We start from the raw sequence: 23,115 nt of genomic DNA on the forward strand, positions 1-23,115 counted from the left end.
AGGAAACATTCTTCCAGTAGTCTAGTTTCGAATTCGCCATGACCGCTGAATAAAAGCACTGAGAACGCATTTGCACAGGGTTAGCCTTGACCTAAAAAAAAATATTCACAAATACTGACGGGAAGGTGCCACAAATTTGAAAATTAAACAATACATAGAGTTGTAAACAGGTCATATTCTCGCTGGAATTTGTGAATATTTTACTTAAGGTCGAGGCTAACCCTGTGCAAATGCGTTCTGAGTGCTTTTAATCAGCGGTCATGGCGAACTCGAAACTGGACTATTAGTGCATTACAAATATGCTTAAACTAGCAAGGAAAATTTGCATTTTGACACATGAGGCTCAAAGCGTTAACTAAAGCGTGGTGAACTAATTTCGTCTGTAATTCAAGCGCGTCTGTCGTAAAGGTGTCCTTCTTCAAACAGATTCTCCCTGGGCCTCAGCAGCACCGCAAATACCTTAAAATATTCAACATCAACGTTAATACAATGGTTTTACCCAAGGACCTCAACATAAAGCACTTGATATAAACATTTCTTTTTTTACAATTATGTTTGGATAAGGACCTGTATACAAGAGTCTTGATACAAGGACCTCTATGATGACTGTATACGAGGACCATTACTCAAGGGCCTTGGTACAGTTATCTTTATACAAGGAGCTTTGTACAAGTACTTCTGAATAAGGAAATGTATTCATGAGACGTGTGTTCAAAGGTCTTTATGTGAAGGTCTTTTAGTACATTCAAAGACCTTTGTATAAGTGCCTTAGAAAAGAGACCCTACCTTAAACAAGGGCCTTCATATGGGGTCCTTGATATAAGAAAGGCTTTCATGAATTTGTTCACATCGACATATTCTACGCGTATCGATTGATCCATGCATCTATACTAAGATGCATAAGATCACTCGTAACCGACAGTAGTCATAAGAAATATCGCACCACGATTTAAGATCGAATAGAAATCTTGAATGGTGGCAAAAGAGATAAATTGGCGATCTTGTATCGATTAATGATCCAAGATGGCCAAAAGGTTGTGCATACCATATATAAGCAGAGACTGGTAAATATTTTTTGCATATACACATAACTTTGAATTTCTGATATACGTTGATCGAAACCATCATTAACAACTTTAGGTAGTCAATTAGAGAAATGGACTATAAGATAATCTTCAGTGCACTTCTTTGTCATAAGCACTTCTTGCTCTGTGGCGAATGGCGATTTTCCTCTCGACGGACGAAGAAAAGACGGATGGCTTTTAATGTACGGTAAACGCGTTCGTTCATCAAAGGATAATGAGTTAGTGCGTAAATCCCTGTCAAGTTTAGTTATTGTACGTTCAAACTCGATTTGGCTCAAGTATTTCGATCTCGTTTTGAGACAACACGCGGCCGTTTCCTATATTTTTTGGTCCAAAACCAAGCCAACAAAAAGTATGCAAGGATATTTACATAGCCTAGGGTAGAACTCGAGCGAGCGAATTATATCACCAACATGTTGCAGTAGCAAATAGGAAACTAACAAATCATTTGTTGTAGAACACGCCTTGAAAGGTTGAATAAGTAGTAATTACAAGACAGTAATAAATACCTGTGCAGACAAGGTCGGTTCCACTCCAAGTTCCATTTTCTGTACATCTTCTAACCGTTGAACCTTTCGCTTCAAATCCTTCATTACAAGAAAAGCTGCACATGGTGTTGTATAACATCTCCGTTGTATTGCATCCTAGTAGTTCAACATTGGTCGGTAGTGATAACCTCAGGCACGAGACAGCTAAAAATAAAATGAGCACCGTGGATGTTCTACGAGACAGCAGTAACATGAACCTATTTGGTGTTGATGACATGAGCCAGTTACATCCTGTAAAATGGCCAGCCTAATCCGCCCTACTGCTGATTAAAATCCTAGAATAATTTCACTTATAATTGGCTTTGAACGTCAAATTAGACCGATTTATACTTCGGCTTGGTCCGTAAAATAAATTATAGCCTTATGGTTGTAACTTCCAAGAAAATGACCAAACAGCAGATTTTCATGTATCTTTTCTTCTGATGCATACATTTTGTTAAATTGTTTTCATAGTATAGTTCTCATTATTTATAATCAAATAAATAAATGCATTTCAAAATAAGAAATATTTGTGAATTCTTGAAAATTAATATCAGCTTTTTCCCTCCAAAATAAAAGAATGCTCACCATCACATCGAGGCTGCGTACCGGTCCATGATCCTTCACTGTTGCACTTTCTAATGGATGATCCAATCAGATCGTAGCCTCGTTCGCAGAAGAATTCACAGGAGTCGCCTGGCAACCGGGAGCACGACGCGTTCATTTTCAAATTAGGAGCAAGTTGAAGTGGCTCACAAAGGATTCCTTTAATTTGAAAAAAAAAAGGGCGACAAAAAACAAGTGACGCAAACTTCTCACTACTGGAAGAACTTATCACAAGAATTATCCTTTCTTCTGTCCGAGGAGATAAAGAATAATCTTGGGAATGGGACCTGTATGAGGGATGAACTCATTCACTCCTCATGCTCTCTTGGTAAAGGTGACCATCTGGTGAGAAAGACTCTCGAATTATGAGGGACAATAATGTCAAGCTGTGACCTAGGGAGCATTCTGTTCTTTTGAACAGTTTTCTTTAACCGCCAAATTCTTTCTTGTTTTGTTAGTTTCTTTACTAACTCTTTATTCTTTTTCGTTGTTTTTACACTTTACATTCTCATTCACTTTACATTCAGACATTCGTCTTATTTCCACCAGTAGTTTAAGGCTGTACGTGAGCAGTCTAAAAGTCATGATTTCGTCATATACTAGCCACAGGACGCTTTAGATTTATTACAATATGTTTACGTTGCGTGTATAACTGCGATGATCAACCATTCCTTCTAATCTTTCTCCCAAAGTTCAAATATATCAGTATGAAGTTTCAAGTAAGAGTAAGTCCCATATATATATATATATATATATATATATATATATATATATATATATATATATAAATAGTTTTTTTAGTTTTTAACTTTTAACCTGAAGAAGGCCGAACGGCCGAAACGTTGTACATTAAACTCGTCCAGAACAGTCAAGAGTTGGTCTCTTCGCCACATCGTACACTAAACTATATATATATATATATATATATATATATATATATATATATATATATATAGATTTTTTTTAGATTTCTTAGATTTTTTACTGTATATATTTTTTTCGCTCGAAGTTGTCCGTCCTCGTTTTCCACAATTGCCTACAAATTTCATTACTCGAGGTTTGGACTACGAATCCTTTTGGATCCTTCTGGCGCGTGGCATCCCTGTTGGCTCGAAGCATCTTAACTTTATATATATATATATATATATATATATATATATATATATATATATATATATATATTTAGGCCTTAGTCCTTTGTTAGTTCCCGTAAAACTATTTTCGGAGGGTCTTAATGGGGGTAGTGGCTTTTACAGCTAACGGTTAAATTTTTGGCCGTTACGGTTAACTGGAATTTTAACAATTAATTATAGTTGTTTTACATTATAATATAACAATCAACTGGAAACATGTTAGTTAATTTTCCTTGGTGTGGAGCATGCCAAAATCATGGAAAGTATAGGTAACATCCTCAGTTGACAAGAAATGAAATTTATCTGGTCCGCAAATACATATCAGTCCTGTACTGCGGGAAGTAGAAATTTGGAACTTAAATTTCTGAGAAATTAAACAAGGAATTATATATGCCTGTATGTGGTTAGGTGTTGTAAACATGTTCTTGTTGCTGTTTTGAAATAAATTTTATCATGCTTCTTTTTACATTTTTCATGAGGCTTACCGTTTTACGTTCTCTTAAACATTATAACGTGTCCACGCCTTGATCCTCGTTATCACCGCTCTACTACTGACAATAACTCGGAGTAAAGTGTCTTCACGCTGACAGCACGAAAAATTTTTAAACTCTAATCACGCTGAAAGGATTATAAAATATTTTGTAACTAATCCAAGATTACCACAAACCCAACATCAAGTTGACAGAGATGCCTTCTCGTGGCTTTTGCATAACTTAGCTCAAGCCTTAAACAGCGTACTGGCCCCCAGGGATTCAACGCACAAACAAGCACGCCTAAAACACTTCTTTAGTTAGCGCGAAACCGACATAAACTAGTTTACATATTCTTGTGTAATTAGATTTGAAAAAAAAAGTAAGTAGAAGAAATCGCGACCTCTCTGGCGTGATATCCTTGGAGTCTCAGGGGCTGAATAGTCGGTTCAGGAAGAAGTCAAACGGGCTAAAGCGACGCGAACGAAAGTCCACTAGAATCTCACTCGTTCTTGTTAATCACTGATCAGCAGACGAGACATGCGACGCCGAGTAAACGTTTCGCCATTCGTAATTCAATTTAGGATAACGTTTAGAACTCCGTCGTGTCTTATGTACAAGTGATTTTCTAATTTTACCAAAAAGAAATCTCGGGTTTTTTGAAACCCGCCCACATCTCTCGAAAGGCCATGATCAAACAAATAACAAAATGTTTGTTTTGTACAACTTTCGTAGTCGACCAACACCAAAACGTGTGACATTTTTTAACAGGGCAATGATGAACAGATTCCTCTAAATAAAATCACAATCGGGTAATAGATCACAAATCTTAGGTTAACCACATGCATCGTGTTCCGGACATCCGTACGCTTCTAAATCGACACTTGGAACGTTCAGTTTTTGCAGCAAGTTGCGTTCCACTAGCCCGCCATTTTGAATCATCAAGTCCAGCCGGTCTCAGAAACTCGTTTGACTAGTTCGACCATGACGTCTGTGTTTTCTCATTGGCTATTGGGCAAGGCTTTGTTCTTTCGCTATATAAGCCCGACATCACCCGGATGGTTGGGCGGCCAGTTAACTCCACTGCAATACACACTTCTCTCTTCAAATACTGCCTATATCTCATTAAACCCCCACATATATACTTACACAGCCTATATCTCATTAATTCCGCCACATATACCTACAAAGCCTGCATCTCATTTATCCCCCCACATATACCTACACTGTCTATATCTCATTCACCTACACAGCCTATATCTCATTAATTCCCCAACATATACCTACACAGCCTGCATCTCATTTATCCCCCACATATACCTACACAGACTGCATCTGATTTATCCCCCCACATATACCTACACAGACTGCATCCCATTTATCCCCACACATATACCTACATAGCTTGCATCTTGCGGCGTTGTCTTGTCTTGCACAAGACAACACCGATGACCAAAACGCCTTGCATGTAATGGGACCCACCGCAACGATGTTAGGGCCTCAGCTGATGTCACTTTTCCCTTTATAATCTTAGTTCTTTGCAACGCGACTTTGAAATGATTGCAATTGTTTCATCTGTGTTGTTAGAGCAGGCTGATCTCCCCAGACGATGTCTGCATAATCAATCTCATTCCATGACACACAGGTCGGTTTGTAATAATCAGTAGTTCTTATTTATAACTGTTCCAAAATAACTTCCAAACCATCAAAGTCATAAGGTGATAAAAAGTCTGAAGTATTATCAAGGTAGTTGACCTTGTATGCCATGCAAATATAAGAACATCGTAAGGACATTTTCAGCCTTTAAATTGCAAAAAAGATAAAAACGTTCAGCCTCAGCTCCAAAATTAGACGTTCTTATATAAAAAAAAAAGAGCGTAGATGATTTGTTTTTATTCCAAGAAGATAATTAGAATTTAACAGCTTTTAAAATTGAACTATACATACGAATGTCAGGCTTGCCATAATTATCTATTGTAAAATTCTTCCACTTTTTGGCATGTTACGCAATTAGGAATCCTTATGTGATATAAGGCCAGATTGCCACCAACATTTTTATGCTAGCGGGACTTAAACCGCGATGTTTGACGAGTTAGCTGAAAGACCTCTAATGAGTCCCTTGGCTATGACGAAACATACGTATGTCAGGTTTGCCATAATTATCTGCTGCAAAATACTATATATAAATATATATAAATAAATATATGAAGGCCATTTTGAAGTGCTTTTATCGGGACGTTTAAAATTATCTCCTTGATACAGAATAATTAGTTAAACTGGAAAAAAAAAGATAAACTGATGTTGAAAGCCATTAACAGGTTTCTAACCATGATTCCAACCTTGCTGGACAAGGTAATGGTTTTGTTGTTTTGAAAAGTTAGCTCCTTAGGTACCCCTGTGTAACACATACCACGGCAAGTGAAATCTTCCCCACTCCAAGTTCCATTGCGTTGACATCTCCTTACTTGAGACCCAGAGCCTATATAGCCATCATTACACGAGAACTGACAGACGGTATCATTGTACACGGTTGCATTCTCTGGGCATCCAAATTTTAATCCATAGGACGGTGCAGGTAAGGCTGGACACGACGTGTTCTCTACAATGTATAAAGAATGACCACAAAGATAATTCTTACACTTGATGAATTGGTATACAGTGGCACCCCGTTAATCCGGTCACCAAAGGGGCCAAAAAAATCTGAACAGAAGAAAGTGGCCGTAATAACGAGGTGGACGTGAGGCGGGGTTCCACTGCATTGACGAATAATAACGGCCAAATGTATTGTGTGTGATAAACAGATAAAACAAGATAAAAGAAAATAAGCGGGAGGGGAGCATGATTCGCATGCCTTTGAGGGGCAGCCATTTACATAAAGTGGGCAGCCAGAACACGATGAAGTCACAAAGTACGATAAATTGGCGGGCGTGGACTTTGTTAATTTATTACGGAATAAATTTCGAAATATATTGCTCAACCTCAATGCTGATTGGAGGTCGGCAATCTATTGCATTTCAAAATAAAAGGTCGATAGTCAAAAGCGACTCATGAATAAAATATAGAAAATGGAAAAAAAAATGTAGAAAAATAGAATGAAATAATAAAAATAAGAAAACGCCCCAAAAAATTACGCACATGCTAACCATATTTGTAGAGCATGGTATAATGGCTCTGAAGTTTTCCGAGGATCGCCTGAATATTTTCGAGGAATTTCCGACATAATGGAAAGTTGTACAAAATATTAATGGTTATGTGGCGAATTTATATGGCGCCAAAATTTCCAAAGATATTTTACCAAATTAAGCTTAAGGCTATATCTTTCAAGTGTCTAGTTAACAAGCAATCATAACATTTTCCCGTGCAATCTGGAAGAAATATGCACTTGTAAATTTTTCAGAAACTTTTTGTTTTGACGTCAAGTATTGACGGAGTATTGACGTCAAGTTCCTGAAAACAAACATGGCCGCGAGCATATTATCAAAAACCTTTCCTTGAACAAGATCCCTAGCACCAGCCGATGTGTGTTTTTCGGCTGAAACACTTAAAAACTCACCTGCACCGGCGTTACCACAATACCGAGCGGGACACGTGGGCGTATACGACAACTCGTACACAAAGTAAGCACCACAGTTTCTCACTCTGATCGTGTTATTCAAATCGCAGCAGTTGCTGTGCCAGTTGTAACAAACGTTACGAGTGACCAGACCTTCGGCGACTGTCGGGTGTGTACCAGAAAGCCAACCTGGAGCATCAGTACCGCAGCGAAACATGGGAATACATTTGTCCGCCATCCGATATCCTGCAGCTCCTTGAAAGCGATACCAACCTGGTGGCAGGTCCTTCCCATCGCATCTTGGACTATTCTGCAATGTGTTTCTTTGAGTGCGATCTCCTCCATTTAGCACTTTGTAACTGCTGCACACAGCCACTTAAATTGAGGTCATTCTAATTAGCTACGGTCGCGGAAAATTTACATTTACTTATTGTAGGGGATTTCATATTTCTCTCTCTATAATATGCAAATTGATATCAAAATAAAATACTTAATAATTATTCCCCGTAGTGGAGGAGGTGGCTAGTGGAGGATATCTTCCGAGCCGCGAAGCGACGAGGTAACTATCCACCACTAGCCACCGACACGGAGAAAAGTAATTGTTCTAGTATATATACCAAGCCAGTACGGTAAAATATCCGTAAAAATTGACTCAAAAGGCTGCAAAAAGGAGTTGTAAAGTCTTATTGATTGAAAGCCATGCTGTAAGACAATTAATAAATTCCATTATTTTAATTTCGCTAACCTCTAACCAATCGCTTTGTTGAAGTTGTTGTAAACTTAAATTGCAATAAGCTTAAGTAAACAAATCATTTTGAGTCGGTTTTCGCCGATAACTAGAAATAATAAAACCGTACTTGCAATTGTAAATGATGCAAAACCGAATTTTGTAGTTTTCTTTGTGTTAGTAGGGACAGCTGTTTGATAGCTAGGACTATTAATTTTTTTTAATTCTGACTACTCTCACTCGAGACATTCAACGAGAAGAGTTCATTGAGGATGTGCCAGTCCGTCATCTGATGAAAATGTATCCTATGGTATCCTCACAAATTTTAACTATTGGTTCTAAGAATTAGAACCCGTACTACGTCAGATACAAAATACACTGGAAAACCACTCTTTATATGAGGCTAGGCTGATATGTGGCCAAAAAATATGTGAAAAAGTATTCCTCATCTAATACAGCAGGACAAAACCTCGAGGAAAAGGTATTTTAAAATTAGTTACATAACTTGTTCAAAAAGAAGTTTAATCATAAAAAAGTGGACAAACACTACGACTGATCGACCAACCTAAAATGACTTAAATCTCCCGCCAAAACCGTAAATAGTAGTTAAGCATGCCGTGATTCACTGCGAGTCTCTCTATCGCGCCGTCAGAACGACAATTTCTGCTTAATTCGTCCCTCAACCGTCAGAAATTACATTTTTTGTTACAATAGGAAAACCATTTTGCTTACGACTCTCGCGGGCTCGGGATAGTACTGAAACACTATTCAGAGTTTGAGTAGCCAATCAGAATGCGCGAAAAGCACTATCCACTGGCTTAGCATATATCAATCTACACTGACTGATATTTTGCTGTTTTACACATCCTAAAAGTTGGCTGACATTTTAGCTACAAGCCTTAAAAGGGACTCTCATTTCTGCATTTTGTGAGTAGTAAGTCATAAAGGATGGTCTTCCATTTGCTGCGATCGTTACCGAGAAAGTCGAACGATTCTTTAATTAAGTATAGACTGTTTAAGTGAGCAAACGACACGATGATCCTGCTGGTATACGTTGGATCAATAGTGATCTAATCGGCTTCACATTTAACATGAAGAATATAAAAGCAGAAACTGACACAACGTAGGATGATTTTTTGAAGGTGTACTATTATATTTCGGCTGGCCAAGCCAGCCTTCTTCAGGTACAATGAGAATTTCACATTGGGACGTGTTTTTATGTAGCATATTTTCGTAATACTGGAAGTACGTAAAACTAATTGACAATGTAAATTAAAGATAAGCATACCATAAAATAAAACAATGAAATAACATAACAAAAGGAAACAATTAATATGTTTCTTCGCGGAAGTTCAGACCATCGGGATCAATTGTTCCTCCTTTTTGAATGAAAAAAAGGTCCCTGACCCTACGGATAGAGTATCCCATGTTGTGTCGGTTTCTGCTTTTATATTCTTCAATTTAATTAAGGAACGCTATCACGAAACCTAATTGTCTAGACTCTGTCTAGTCTTATAAACAATTGCTATAAAAGTGCACGTAAGCTTTACAACCGGTCTTGTAATGTATTACGCATATCCATGTATAAGGTTGTGATTTAAAACTGAAAAAGGCTGCAGACGTTTGCAAATTCTGTCGTCGGGTCTTAAAACCTAAAACCTCTAAATAATAGTTCTAGTAAAAATTGCTCTTTCAGTCTTCGACAATTCAATTAACATTTCATACTGATGTTGGGAGCTCTTTGTGTGACAGCGAAAGTGCTAAGCCGTAATTCTAGCCAATGTTTTAACTAACAATGCAGCATAATTGCCGAGTTGGTATCCCTTTAATTCAATTAATTATCGCTAAGTTTATTTTGCAAACTTACTCTGGCAGGTGAACTCTTGTCCGCTCCAAGTTCCATTGTGTTGACATCTCCTTGCTTGAGACCCAGACCCTATATAGCCGCTGTTACACGCGAATTGACAGACTGTATCATAAGAGTACTCTGTCGCACTCCCCGAGCATCCAAATCTTATCCCATTAGACGGTGCCGGAAACGCTGGACACGTGATCACTACAATGTCAAAACAAACCTTTGTTTTGTCTCTGTCATTTACATAATCATATGAGCGCACAAGCCATCCCGAGCTTTTGGTGTGAGTGTCGAAATATTACGGGTTTATTAATAGGAGTACTCTTGGAGCTTAAATTAAGAACGAGTTATGAAGAAGATTTATGGCCAGTTTCGTGAGCGGGCAAGATGAGCCACATCCTGCGCTGTGATTGGCTACCCGAGCGGGGAAGATATGCTGCTATGTTGCCCGCTAAGTAAGCAAGTAAATCTGAATAAGAAATGAGGGCGCGCACTGTCATTGGTCGATAAGTGTGTTTAGATGAGAGTATGTAAACACGGTTGTGACGTTTTAGATTCGCGCGTATTCTTGAGAATTATTTTATAAAAGCAAAGGAGCACTTTTTCCGCTGGGAGAATTCTCGAAAGTTGTGCTCGGGTTTGCATAACTGTCTCGAATTCTCCCAATCCTCCTCGTGTTTAGATGAGGTTATGTAAACACGGAAAAAATGCTCTATTGCTTAACTGACCAATCGTGAGGTCAAGATGGGAGGATATTGGCCTTATTCTTTTTTTTTTTTTTTTCGGCGTTTATGGACCTGGACTCCGTTTCGGTCCATGAAAACAAAAAAAAGAGAATGGACAACATTCAGCCATCTTGACCTTACTGTTGGTCAATAATTCATATTTCTTATTTAAGTTATTACGATTATTAATGGTTTACTTGTCGTCTGTGTATTCACAGGGCAAATTTTGAGCGTTTTCAGCGTTTCTTCAAGTTTCGTTGTCACTGTGCGAAGACTCGCTAAAATCGCTTTAAAATAGCCCTATGAACGTACAAAAGAAAGATGGGAGAAGAATAAGAGAGGTAGTCCCCCGTGTACCCAAGGTAATCCATAAAATGAAAATTCGTGTAACCCCGCTTGGGCTGTTCACGTGAACAAAGTCCGTGTCCCCGGATTGATTATTCTAGATGTTTCTGAGATCTCTGAAACCAGGAGTGATCTAAACTTAATACCTCGAGGATAAGTATCTTGGGGAAAAGGCCTGTATGGGGGATTAACTTTCTTACCCTTTTTACTCTCTTGGAAAACGACAGGAAAACAACAGAGAGGGAATTGAGGGAAGGCAATTTAAGAGTATTTTTCTGTTTTTTATGAAGATCGAATATAAGCACCTGTTGAGTCAAGCAAGATCAAGCAGGTTCTTATATGCCGGTTACAGTTAAATTATGAACTGTTTCTATAGAGACAACACTACATCTACATTCTGTAATCAGTTGTAATGGGCTTGTCGTAATACAGTTGTCAATAAATACTGTATATTTAAGGACCAAACCCAAGTTTATTTATTTCTCTGGTAATCAAAAAATAAATCTCCGTCATAGAAATTAGGAACCTAATACGAACCTAGTAGGCCTAAATTGCCAATAACTACGCCAAAATACGAGAACTTATTTGCCAGGCTTCAAAAAATGTAGGTTCTTGGGTTTCTACTGTAGTTAGTACTTACCAGGAAGTTGCCGTGACTTGTCATATAGTACAAGCCCCATAGGTTGATAATTCATCACAGGGATATATGTTGGCGATGTTTCATTCGAGGTGTTCACTTTAAAAACCATGCGTCTTGCCGGATCAGTGATGAAAATATCCGATGAATAGAACGCGATTCCAAAAAAAGATAAATAGCCCAATGTCCAATTTCGGTAGCGATAAAGTAATCTTGTGTTGTTTCCATAGTAATGGACAGATCCTATACTGTTCGTTGCTGAATCCGCCCAAAAGACAAGTTTGTTTCGTCTGTCGAGATCGATACTTTGGGCCAAGTTAAGATAGGTTACCAATGAAGTAAGATTGGTTCCGTTTAAAGTTGATCTCATGATTCTCGAGTTCAAATCTATCCAGAACATTAGCCTGCGATGAGTGAAAAATACAGATGACCGAATACATATCTGTCTACAAAAGACGACTTGCTCTTGCTGCGCCGAAGTGGGGACGTAAGGGATTGCGGGGATGGGGAAGGGGAGGGGGGGACACAGGAGGGTCACTCCTCTAGATTTTTTTCTTCGGAATGGAGTCTGCTTTTTGCAAACCCCTACCATATAACGGAACAACTAGTCGTATTGAAAAACAAGAGGATGAAAGGTAAGAGAAAGTTATACTCTCATATAGGCCTCGTTCACAAGACAATCCTTCCCAAGTTATTTTTAGATCACTTCCGCACTCCCGACTTGGAAGATATCCGGAAGGGCTTAGAAAACATGGCGCAATGCGCATCGTTGAAATTATCCGCGCCAGAACTGGGTTCAAGTCTAAAATAACTTGGGAGTGATTACTTTGGATTTAATCTCTTACATATCATGCTCTCGTGTCACGGAAGGGCTAATTTTGTTCATCTTTGAACTATTACAAAAGGTTATCAAGGTAAGAGAGTGAGTTCCCCATATAGGCCTTATACTCAAGGTAACCCCTCTTAAGTTATTTTTAGACATGGTACCCAGTTCTTTAGAGGATGTTACACGCGCGATGCGTGGACAGTCCAAGCGGCTTTCTCGTTATTACCTGAGACGAAATGGCGGGATATGTGGAGAAAAGTTGTTTTATATGTTTTGGTTCTCAAAATACGTTTGATAGCAAAGATATTTTCTGCACTCCCAGCCGTCTTTAATTTCTATTCGACTCGGCTTTTGTTTGCTTTGTGCTTCTTTGGTTGTTCATTCATTTACCGTTCATTCGGTTTCAAGGAGTTTAAAAATAAACAAACCACAATGGCAACGGCGAAGGGTACAATGGCTTTGTACGCATGCGTTATAATTCTTTGTTAATTTCTTTGTTTTTTTTTACAAACAACAACACGGAATAACCACGTTCTGCGTATTCTAGAGAACGTGAAATACGACGGCCAATTTTAAAATTTATTTTTCCAATTTTGACGCTGTCATACATATTCCGCATAAAATATCTCTGACAGTGATAGAAAAACTGAGCGAATGTAAATTATTGCGAGATTCGTGGGTTGAATATAACGTCGTTCTTTGATAGGCGTTGTCCTTGGCGTTGGCGTCGTTGCTTAAACTCCCTTTTGTTCAGTGTTTGAGCAGCGAGTGTCTGTCTGCACTTTCGACCATCCGTTTGTTCAGTTGCGTTGTGTTCGGGCGTTCCTTCGCTTTGCACTCGTTTGGCTGCTCATTTCTCTGCAGTTCCTTCAGTTAATTATTGTTTGGGCAGAAAACATCAGTCTGTTATTTAAACTCCTATTAAAGTTTCGAAATGTATTAAAATATAGCTAGGGTAGAAGCTCCTTTGCTTCTTTAATATTTGTATACAAGTAAAAGAAGGCATCCCAAAGACGTTGGAGGTTTCCTTCCTTCGCTTTGAAACGAAGCGACGCATGAACAAATCCTTCACAAAAACATTTACGCAACGCGCGAGTAACATACGAGGACGAACACGGTGCGTTGTCTAGAAATCGCGTAAGAGGGACTACCTTAGGTACAAGGCCTCTTGACTATTATTAAGAGTGCGTCTATGAGAAAACCAGGCAGGATGCAAGCAGTACACCAGCACAGAAAAAATTTTGAGGTCCCCAAAGATTTTATGGCTTTTCCGAGAACTTTATTGATTACTCTTACTATCCACGTTAGAATAATACGTAATTGGTTTTGCCCATTGCAGGTAATTGCCATCGATTAAAGGTTATTCCCAACATTGTGAGATACGCACTTTACTTAAGATGAAGCCACGGAGAGAAATCAAATTGTCTAGTTGAAATGAATATCTGTGCTTTTAGATTGATAGTCGTAGAACATGATCCATTGGATTTCATTATCACATGGCTTTTCTTGCTGAAGAAATACTAAACCAGACGGTTAATGAAATATGGACAAATTAGTGTCAAATGGCCATTTTTGCAGGAGCTCGCCCTAACTAAAGAATTAATAAAATATTTTGACCTACTTTTTTTGCCACGATCATTCACTCAGCAAACCCACATTTGAGCCAAGTTTGAGCAAAATCGGTGATTTGAGCTGTATTACCTTCTGCCAGCCTCTGCCTGGTTTTCTCATGCACACACTCTTAATAACATAATCAGTATGCTGATTACAGAGAGGAAAAACGAGTTTCTTTAACTTACTTATAATTTTAATTACATTTTGCCACTATTGCTTAACTTACTTGCGCTCAGGATCAAGAACAATACCACCATAAGTAGCTCGCCATTTCTTTGAAGAATGTAGAATACGTCTGTTGTTGCCTTCTAAGTCTGATATCGATATCGCACCTTTCCTATGAGTCCAGTACAACTGCGATGACATCCAGTCCAACGCAAGGCCATCGCTTTCTATGCCATTGTGGAGTAAAGTAATATTTGTTCCATCGATGTTAGCTCGCTTAATGTTTCCTTCTGTGACGTCACTCCAAAATATGTAACCCAGGTTGAAATGGACATCTATTGCTCCAACTCTCGTTAAATTCGAGATGATTGGATAAGTTGTAGCGCTGTTGTAGTCCAACGCTTTTATTTCCTGTGGAGTTGCAACTAGGAAACATGGAGACTTGCATGGGACTCCCAAAGCTAAGGCAACAGAAAATGCAACGAAAACAATTGAAAAAAAGTAACAAACAGAAGTTTGGTTAGTTACGTCGATGGCAAAATTACTTTGACAATTACCGATTACATGTAAACAATGGTCTATTTTTGACGTCAAATGGAGGCTATTGTAAAATATAATTTGAAAATAATAAAGTGTATATTAATAAGTGTGTAAGTGTGTCTCCATTTGGCGCGAAAATATGTTCGGAATTTGGTGCATGGACTTAACTGATAGCCCTCGAAAAACCGTGAGCTTCGAGAAAGAGAAACGTCCAATTAAGGACAAATATTCGAGCATATTTTTGAAGTCAAATGGAGGCTATCGTGTTTATTATCCTTCAAATATTTTCGCAACACTTGCGTTTTGAAATTTTGGCGAATATTACTTGGATACTCCCAGCATATTTAGTCACGTGCCACGGTTGGACCAATCGCTTGCGAGCGAAACAAATTAATGGATTATACTTGTTTATAATGGATGACCCGTGGATTTCCGGAGCACCCGAACTCAAAAACCACGGATAAAATGTCGGAATTCCCTTAAAAATTGCTGAAAACACAAGTGGTCACATGTGTAAGTTACTTAGCCCCATGGGATTACCAATGAGAAGATACTTTGGCCGGAAGCCACCCTTGGGAGAGCCTTTAAGGCACTTTACCAGAAAGCCTAACTATCATTCTCGTTTTTCTTTTCATCACAGCCCCGGCGCGGTAATATTTCCCATCACCCTTTAAAATGCTCAAAGACATTTCATCAGTCTCAATCCATTTTTTTATTATGGTAATTTACTTTGAGATGGAAAGGATGAGGGGTAACTTGCCCTGCATCCTCAGAGCTTTACCATCTGTGACGCAATCAACAGCCAAAACATGCGGGAAAGGATATCACATTATCAACAAACTGACGCCAGATTAGATTGGGCCATAACATTGTTTTCATCTCTTTGAATTTAGTTCAAGATCATCTCCAGTCTGCTTTGATTTGACTTCGGGAAATTGTCAAAGTGCTGTGGATCGACAGACCATAGTTAAATTTATTATGGACTAAAAGTCATCATGAGCGATTTTGGCGATTTTCACTTTAACTTTTTTTTTGAACAAACGCGAGTGATGGCCTCCTTTTTGTGTCTGTACTCTTACTGATGAGAAAACTTAACCAATGAGCGTACCAAAAGTTTACAATAAATTAACAGTTACAATTGGTTACGTCACGTGAAAAGTTAAGACGAATCGCGGGTGAAAAAAAAAAAGGATTTGATGGATTATAAAGAGAGCTCAGAATTAAAAGTTAATTAACGTGCATACCTGGTAACTGCGTGAAGCTGTCATAAGATACGAGCCCAAATAGTTGTTTTGAGATGTTCTTGAAGTTAATGTTACTCACAAATGTTCCATTGGCATTAGCCTTCAGTTTGTAAATCCAAAAAGTACGCCAATCAGAGGCTGAGGTGAATAAATTAAAGGAGAAGAAGGTCACTCCATAAAAGGAGACGCCTTTTTGCTGAAAGAGTATTCTTCTGTTGTTGCCATGGTAATCGACAGACTCTACTCTGCCCAGCCACCTATCCACCCAGAAGACAAGCCTGCTTCGTCTGTCAAGGTCAATGGCGAATGGCCATACAAGATTGGACGTTACTATAGAAACACGTTGCGTGCCTGATAAAGTGGCTCTCTCTATCTTTGGAATGTGTCCCCAGTCCGTCCAGAACATTGACCTGTTGAATAAGAAACATTGCATCAACCAATCACAAGACCAAGGGACTCGAGCTCAGTGTAGCGCTCATAATAATCCTGCACAACTGTAAAAGTTATGTATAACTGCGATGACCAGTCAATTCTTCTTCTCTTTCAAATTATGTTCTTCCATACATTCACTTGCATTCTTCATCATCTACGGGTGTTTTATGAACTCACAACGTGACCAGCTCCCAATTGGCTTGATAGCTCAGTTGATAGAGCACTGCACCGGTATCGCAGAGGTCATGGGTTCGAACCCCGTGCAAACCTGAATATTTTTTAGGCTTAAATTCCAATTGATTAATTGATCAATCATGTCTTCATATCATATTATTGTCGTAAGCTGTTTCTTAAATGAAGAAACTGCAAGGTGCCGCCTTCTGGCTGAGACTTGTTTATGGGGAATCTTTTGTTAAAAACTCAACCGAATAGGCTAATTAATTACATAGAAATTTACTCAAATCACTCTTGCGTTGATCATCGCCTAGCACTCCTCAAAGTTAGAAACAAGTGGCAATACAAAACTTTCCTTAGGGAAACCAATCTTGCAGTCCCACTTGCTACCAGTTTTGTATGCAAAAAGATACAAGTCTTATCAAAACATGAATAATCTTCACTGCTTCGCAAGGCATGACGGCATTTCGTTCCCAGGCCCGGTTGTTTTTCCTCTTCTCATTTTCCCCAAATGTTTTACCCTCGATTCACTTTCTAATATTCTATATCGTGGGGAAGGAAAAAATACTGGCTGTAAACTTACCCATGGTAAGGATCCACAGCAATTCCTCTAGGCTCATCAAGAGTCGAAGAAACCAGAATACGTATGTTATTTCCGTCCAGATCTGACACCGATATCCTATTATAATCTTCATCGGTCCAGTACAATTGCAACGAAATCCATTCTACTGCCAATCCACCAATATTTCCTGTGTTATTGTGTGTAACAGTAATATTTGTTCCATTAATGTTAGTTCGCTTGATGTTAAATTCTGTTGAATCACTCCAAAATATGTAACCCAAACTGAAATGGATATCTATGTTGTCAGCGAGTGTTAAATTGGAGATGACTGGGTAAACTGTGGTACTATTGTAATCCAAAGCTATTATTTCCGTTCCAGTTGACACCAAAAGGCATGGAGACTTGCACGAGGTTCCTAAAGCTAAGGCAAAAGCAAATACAGAACAATTTAATTTTTACCACAATGGCTACTAATCTGGCAATCTGATCGGCTAATTTGCCATTGTCGATACAAGTCCAGACAACGCAGCTCGCGTCATTGTGTCACGCAATGCCTTTTTCAGCTCGCGCTTTAAAAAAAACAAAATCATTTTCTTTGACGTTGATATTGTGGTAAAAAACAAATAGAAATGTGGTTTAGCGTGGTCTTTACTCTTATCGACAACGATACGGGTCATTACAGGGGTCAAAATTTGCTGTGGACTCACTCGGCTGCGCCTCGAGAGTCCACAACATTTTGACCACTGTGATCACGCGTATCGTTGTCGATAAGATTACAGACCACGCTAAACCACATTCGATTTGTTAAATAGACAATAAATCAAACTTTAGTTTATTTTGTCGATGGTATAATTACTTCGAAAATTCAATGCCAACACGATTCCTCGAGAAAACAAGATATTGTTGGGCATCCAGGCGTAGTCAATCGATAAAAATCGATATCGGAAATCAATCTATATCTATCGCCGATTGCTATCGATTGATATCGGCAATCGATAACAATCGATAACTTACAGAAAAATGTCTTTATCGATTGCTATCGATTGGCAAAATCTATAACAATCGATAATTCCTATCTCCAAGAATATCTGCTGTTATCGATTTAAAATAAACGACAATAACTACCCGGACTATTCAAAGATGGCTTTGTTATTGTGTAAAATAATACCTGGACACGAGATGTTCATCTTCAGCGTTCTACTAGATAATATTTTCCTTTTGGCCTGCTCCGAGATCTATTCTTACGTTTGTTTCCTGATGCAAATAATTGAAATCACTAGAACTCTGACTGTTGTTTATTTTGCTTCATCTTAATAGCTGGTTTTCACATGACGTCACCAAAATTCGAACTACAAAACATTGATCTTCCTGAGATTTTACTTAAATGATGTATAAGAGCAGTTTAAACCTAATATTTATACAAATTTTCGCTCCGAATGGGTTCTTGGTTTTGTGAAACACTACGCTTGAATTTCTAAGCTTTTGCGTGACGCGGCATTCACATGACGGCCTAGAGAGCTGTCATGATGGTTAAAAAAGTGACTTGTTTCGGGGAACTTGGTTATCTGAACAGTTCATGTCCTAGAAAAAGTATTATTTTAATGTTTTAGAGTTCCTCGAGGGACAAATTCACGCTTTTGTAGCAAAACTCAGTGACAGATGTTTCTGTTGGTTTCCGGCCGCCATGTTGGTGCCCATACGGATGGGCACCAGCATGGCGTCTCCATACAAATCTCTATAAATTTGGGTAAAAAATTTCTCCGCGAGAGCCTTTGCATATTTACCTTCTTTCATTTCCCAGATTGTGGACTTTATCTTTTGACCGGTTTTGATTTTTATTTTGATCTATTTTGAATTGCGTGACACTGAAAACCAGCAATACCGATGCTACAATGAGACTGGAAGGTCTTACCCTGCTACTCTAGGCTGAGCTTCTTCCCGTGTCGTAAACTAGCAAAGAACGATCTAAAGCCCAAAAAATTTCTGCCAGTTGTTTCCGTTCTTGTTGTTTTGTCAATGATAGTAAAAGATACGCAGCTATGATAAACTGACTCGATAAAACCATTATGGACAAATTTTGTCAAACTTTTATCAATGTAACTTGTAAAAGGACAAAAACAATTTCTGATAACAATCGATAATAATCGATACCAACTGATGAATCAATCGTTGTCCATTACTATCGGAAATCGATAACTCACAACTTTTTTTCTTCATCCATTTTCATCGATTGCTATCGGCAATCGATACTGATATCGATTGTTATCGATTAATATCGATTATCGGTTTATTGATTGACTATACCTCGAGGGCATCGATGGTTGTTTGTCGGTCGAATCAGCAAACCTTTATCGGTGTCTAAAATACCTTGAAATATCCCTAACATCGCAAGGATTGCGCCGTCGACGACTAATAACGACCCCGCTCTTCACCCGCCCGCTTTTTCGATCGTCGCCACAGACCGAGAGCCTTGAACAGACTAGCTATTAGCATACTGCTTTAAACCGAGTTAAAAAATTATTTTCATTTTTTTAAAAAGTCAAAAATGTATTTTGATTACTGTAAAACTTGGGACCATTTGGGATGGAAAAGGTATTATTATAAGAAAGGCTGCCGAATGTTAAGTCCCCCGGGTTTTCCTAGTCTCCTCCGCAGCCGTTGGGATGTCACGCAACGCTTCTCCCCCCCCCACCCCCCCTCCCCCACCAAGAGCGAGAGCGTTGCGTGACACACATTGTTGAAGAGAACTTTGAACATTTAGTTGTGATTAAAACCATTTTAAAACCAGTTTAGTCTGAAAGGTGAATGGAGGATATTTGTGTATTTTCCGAGTCAACTCTGTTCAACGTTATTTTCATGTTCCGTATTTGAAAGCTATTTGGCTGCGCTCCACAGATCACAAAATATTATCTGCGACTCACAAAACAGAGATTAAGACCTCAATGTATTATTATGTTCTCAATTACATGGAATGACTCCAGCGGTCCTGCAATGACCTTACTTGATTCAAGCCGCCAAAAGGCGCCTGGTAATTTTTTAATTATTCCTTTTCTGTAATTACTCCTCTGTCCACAGTTAATAAAAGGGAATGGTTATGGAGCCCAATCAATGACAAGTTCTTGTTCGCTTTTTTGGCTTTGATCACATGAACGGAAAACAACAGTCGTTTATTTCCGATAGAGACCCGAACTAACCAAAAGAAACGTTTCGTTTACGTGGTTCATATAAACAAAACATAAGATTATACACAATCGTGGACAAGTTCGCACGCTCACTACCGCTCACTTCTGTTGCGTTCTTCTTTGCGTTCTTCCCATGGATTTTCGAGCAAAAGAGAGACTGCTTGCAGTCTAGCTCCTTTGCTGAACTACATAACCGAGGGTCGTACAGGGTGGGTCTCTGACACGGTTCACGAACGGAAAATCACTGGTCACGGATATAAAAATTTCGTTTTCCCGACTCTTTTTAAATACCTGTTCTTACACTAAAAGCAGTGTTTGAAGAAAGTAAAATCGCGAATGGCTAAGTCAAGGCTCCATATTGCAAATCGCATACCTAAGTCACTCTCGATAGACGACTTTAACCATTCGGAGGACCTGCGCCTGAAAATCACGTAGAATAGAGTGGTAAAATCGCGAATATCGGTTAAATAATTCAGGTTCTTCACGGGTCACTAGCAAACCTTCAGGTCACTAGTCACGAGGAATAATTTCCTAAATTCACGTTGCACGGAAAATAAAATCAGCTAATCACGCATCACGAGAATACCCCCGTACGACCCTCATAACCATTTCTCTCTATCAAAATTTTCCGTTGAAATAGCCATCAGAGGGCCATTGTTGTCGCTGATTCCACATCAGTTCAATCTACAGAAGGATTTCCGGCTGTCGTTTTAGTCGGTGTTGAACAACAGCCGGTCGGATATCTGTGCAGGCTTCCTTAGAGAAGGAAAGAGATGTTACTGTGAAACCTGTATTAAGCGGACACCCTTGGGACACTCACTAAACATGATCTAATATATTGGGCAATAACAGTTAATTATTAACCTTTTTGTAACACAGTGTAACACAGTGTAAGATCAATCTGGAATAATCTACTTTGCTTTAAAACGACATCGCTGAACAATGTTAAAGGAATCTGAGCTGAGCTTTTAGAAGTAAAAAGCCCTTGAAAATTTCCCCTTATTACAGGTTTTGTGCGACAAAATGGCTTAATATGGGGTCCACTTTATACAGGTTAAAGCGGTTTAAAACTAGTTTGTTATTAAAAAGCAGATGGAAAATCAGTAGTTTTGCATCACTGACATTATTTTCCACTTTCAAGTGACCAAAAATTAATATCTCCCTGGCGTAAGTATCTGATTCCACAAAATGCCAAGATTCACCAATTCGAAACAGTTCTTGATGAATATTTCCGGGCATTGGAAGGATTACGAGAGCTGAATTTGAACAGTTTAAACCAAAGTTTTCAAGGTGCGCTATTCGCGAGTTGACTCTAATTTAAATCACTGAGAAAGTCCATCCATAAGTGATCCTTTCATCCTCTATGTTTAGAAAATGTCCTGTCGTTAACTAAACAAAATGATGTTCTATCATAGCCCTCACTGCTTGAAGGTGCGCTATTCGCGAGTTGACTTTAATTTAAATCACTGAGAAAGTCCATCCATAAGTGATCTCTATGTTTAGGAAATGTCCTGTCGTTAATTAAACAAAACAATGTTCTATCATAGCCCTCACTACTTGCAGTCTGTATTTCTCTCGAAGTCAGGGATTATGAAACGAGACTGCAATGAGTACAGATCAAGTTGATATCACATGATACGAAAAGCAATACAGATCATATTCCCTCTCGATCTTTGTTAAGAAAAGCAAAAAATCCAGCTTACCCGCTTGAGATGATGTAGAAGCCGTTACGAAGTTGTCATTACTGTCTAGCTTAAAAATATAGATTGTGCATAGCAGCACAAAACGAACTCCTCCGTATGCTCCCATCTTTGCTTTGAAATGTTCACTGTGCAGTGTTCACTGGGATTTAGATCAAGTGCGGGCTATGAGAGAAGAATGGGAAGAAGTGGAGGGGAAAGGTATTTTTAGAACGACGGTACCGTGACTTAGGTCATAGAGGTTGACTAAACATCGTGCAAGCCACGTCATTCAGTGCTGAAACGACGGAACCTCTGAAAACTTCTGAGAATACCTGCAAATAAAGTTGCTGTAGTAGTATAGTAGACTGCTAACATTTATTCGCGACCCTCTGAGTCATGCAGATGTCCTTACAGGCAGAAATGATACAGTAGTAACCCGCGTGTAAGAAGCCAGTGCTTCACGAACCCTGCTGACAGAAATTTTGCCATTTTGATATCCAAAAATATGACAGGACCTGTTTAGCCAAGCAAGAACAAGCAGGTTACATGGGTTACAGTTAAATTATGAACGCTTGTTATAGAGACAACACCACATCTACATTCTGTAATCGGTTGTGTTAGACTTTTCATAATACAGTTGTGAATAAATACTCTTTATTATCCAACTGCAGCGAATACCGTCCAAATAACAGTACAAATATACAGCGATATTGTACAGTTATTTGTACAGTTATTTGTACAGTTATTTGTACAGTTATTTGTACAGTTATTTGTACAGTTATTTGTACAGTTATTTGTACAGTTATTTGTACAGTTATTTGTACAGTTATTTGTACAGTTATTTGTACAGTAGAAAACCTGTTTGCCGTACAGGTCGGCGCGTGCACGCAAAATTGTCACATTCTCCCCCTTTCATAAATAAATTTATTGACTACAGCAGTTGGATAATAAATCTCTTATTAGATGTTTTGGTGTGTAGTATCGCTGTATATTTTTATTCGTTGTTTGTATTTTGGCTCGTCAAAATACGG

At 38.6% G+C, this 23,115-nt stretch overlaps 1 protein-coding gene across 2 annotated transcripts; it reads right to left on the reverse strand.

Annotated features, from left to right (window-relative positions):
- Positions 1-101: 101 nt before the first annotated feature.
- LOC110041246 (low-density lipoprotein receptor-related protein 1B-like) lies at positions 102-22,366 on the reverse strand. 2 transcript variants are annotated; one of them, XM_089280662.1, is made up of 11 exons: positions 22,106-22,366; positions 17,242-17,641; positions 16,053-16,462; positions 14,330-14,729; positions 11,667-12,067; positions 9,969-10,157; positions 7,375-7,749; positions 6,232-6,420; positions 2,201-2,377; positions 1,595-1,777; positions 102-459 (listed from the first exon to the last, which is right to left on the reverse strand). In XM_089280662.1, the coding sequence occupies exons 1-11, from the start codon at positions 22,209-22,211 to the stop codon at positions 419-421; spliced, it is 2,871 nt and encodes a 956-aa protein (XP_089136788.1). In that variant the 5' UTR covers positions 22,212-22,366; the 3' UTR covers positions 102-418. The 2 variants fall into 2 exon arrangements, with proteins under 2 accessions (XP_089136788.1, XP_089136787.1); XM_089280661.1 differs by lacking the exon at positions 102-459 and having other exon boundaries at positions 550-1,777.
- Between the last annotated feature and the right edge of the window lie 749 nt (positions 22,367-23,115).

The sequence above is a fragment of the Orbicella faveolata genome, unplaced genomic scaffold (assembly GCF_042242905.1).
Source record: "Orbicella faveolata isolate gen_17 unplaced genomic scaffold, um_ofav_v1 contig_48, whole genome shotgun sequence".
Lineage (NCBI taxonomy): Eukaryota > Metazoa > Cnidaria > Anthozoa > Scleractinia > Merulinidae > Orbicella > Orbicella faveolata.

Coding starts and splice junctions, on each gene's coding strand:
- LOC110041246 (XM_089280661.1), bottom strand. CDS start 22,211: ATGGGAGCATACGGAGGAGTTCGTTTTGTGCTGCTATGCACAATCTAT. Junction 10,158..11,666: donor CAAGTCACGGCAACTTCCTG/GTAAGTACTAAC, acceptor TTGACATTGTAG/TGATCACGTGTCCAGCGTTT. Junction 2,378..6,231: donor GGAAGATTTCACTTGCCGTG/GTATGTGTTACA, acceptor TTCAAATTAAAG/GAATCCTTTGTGAGCCACTT.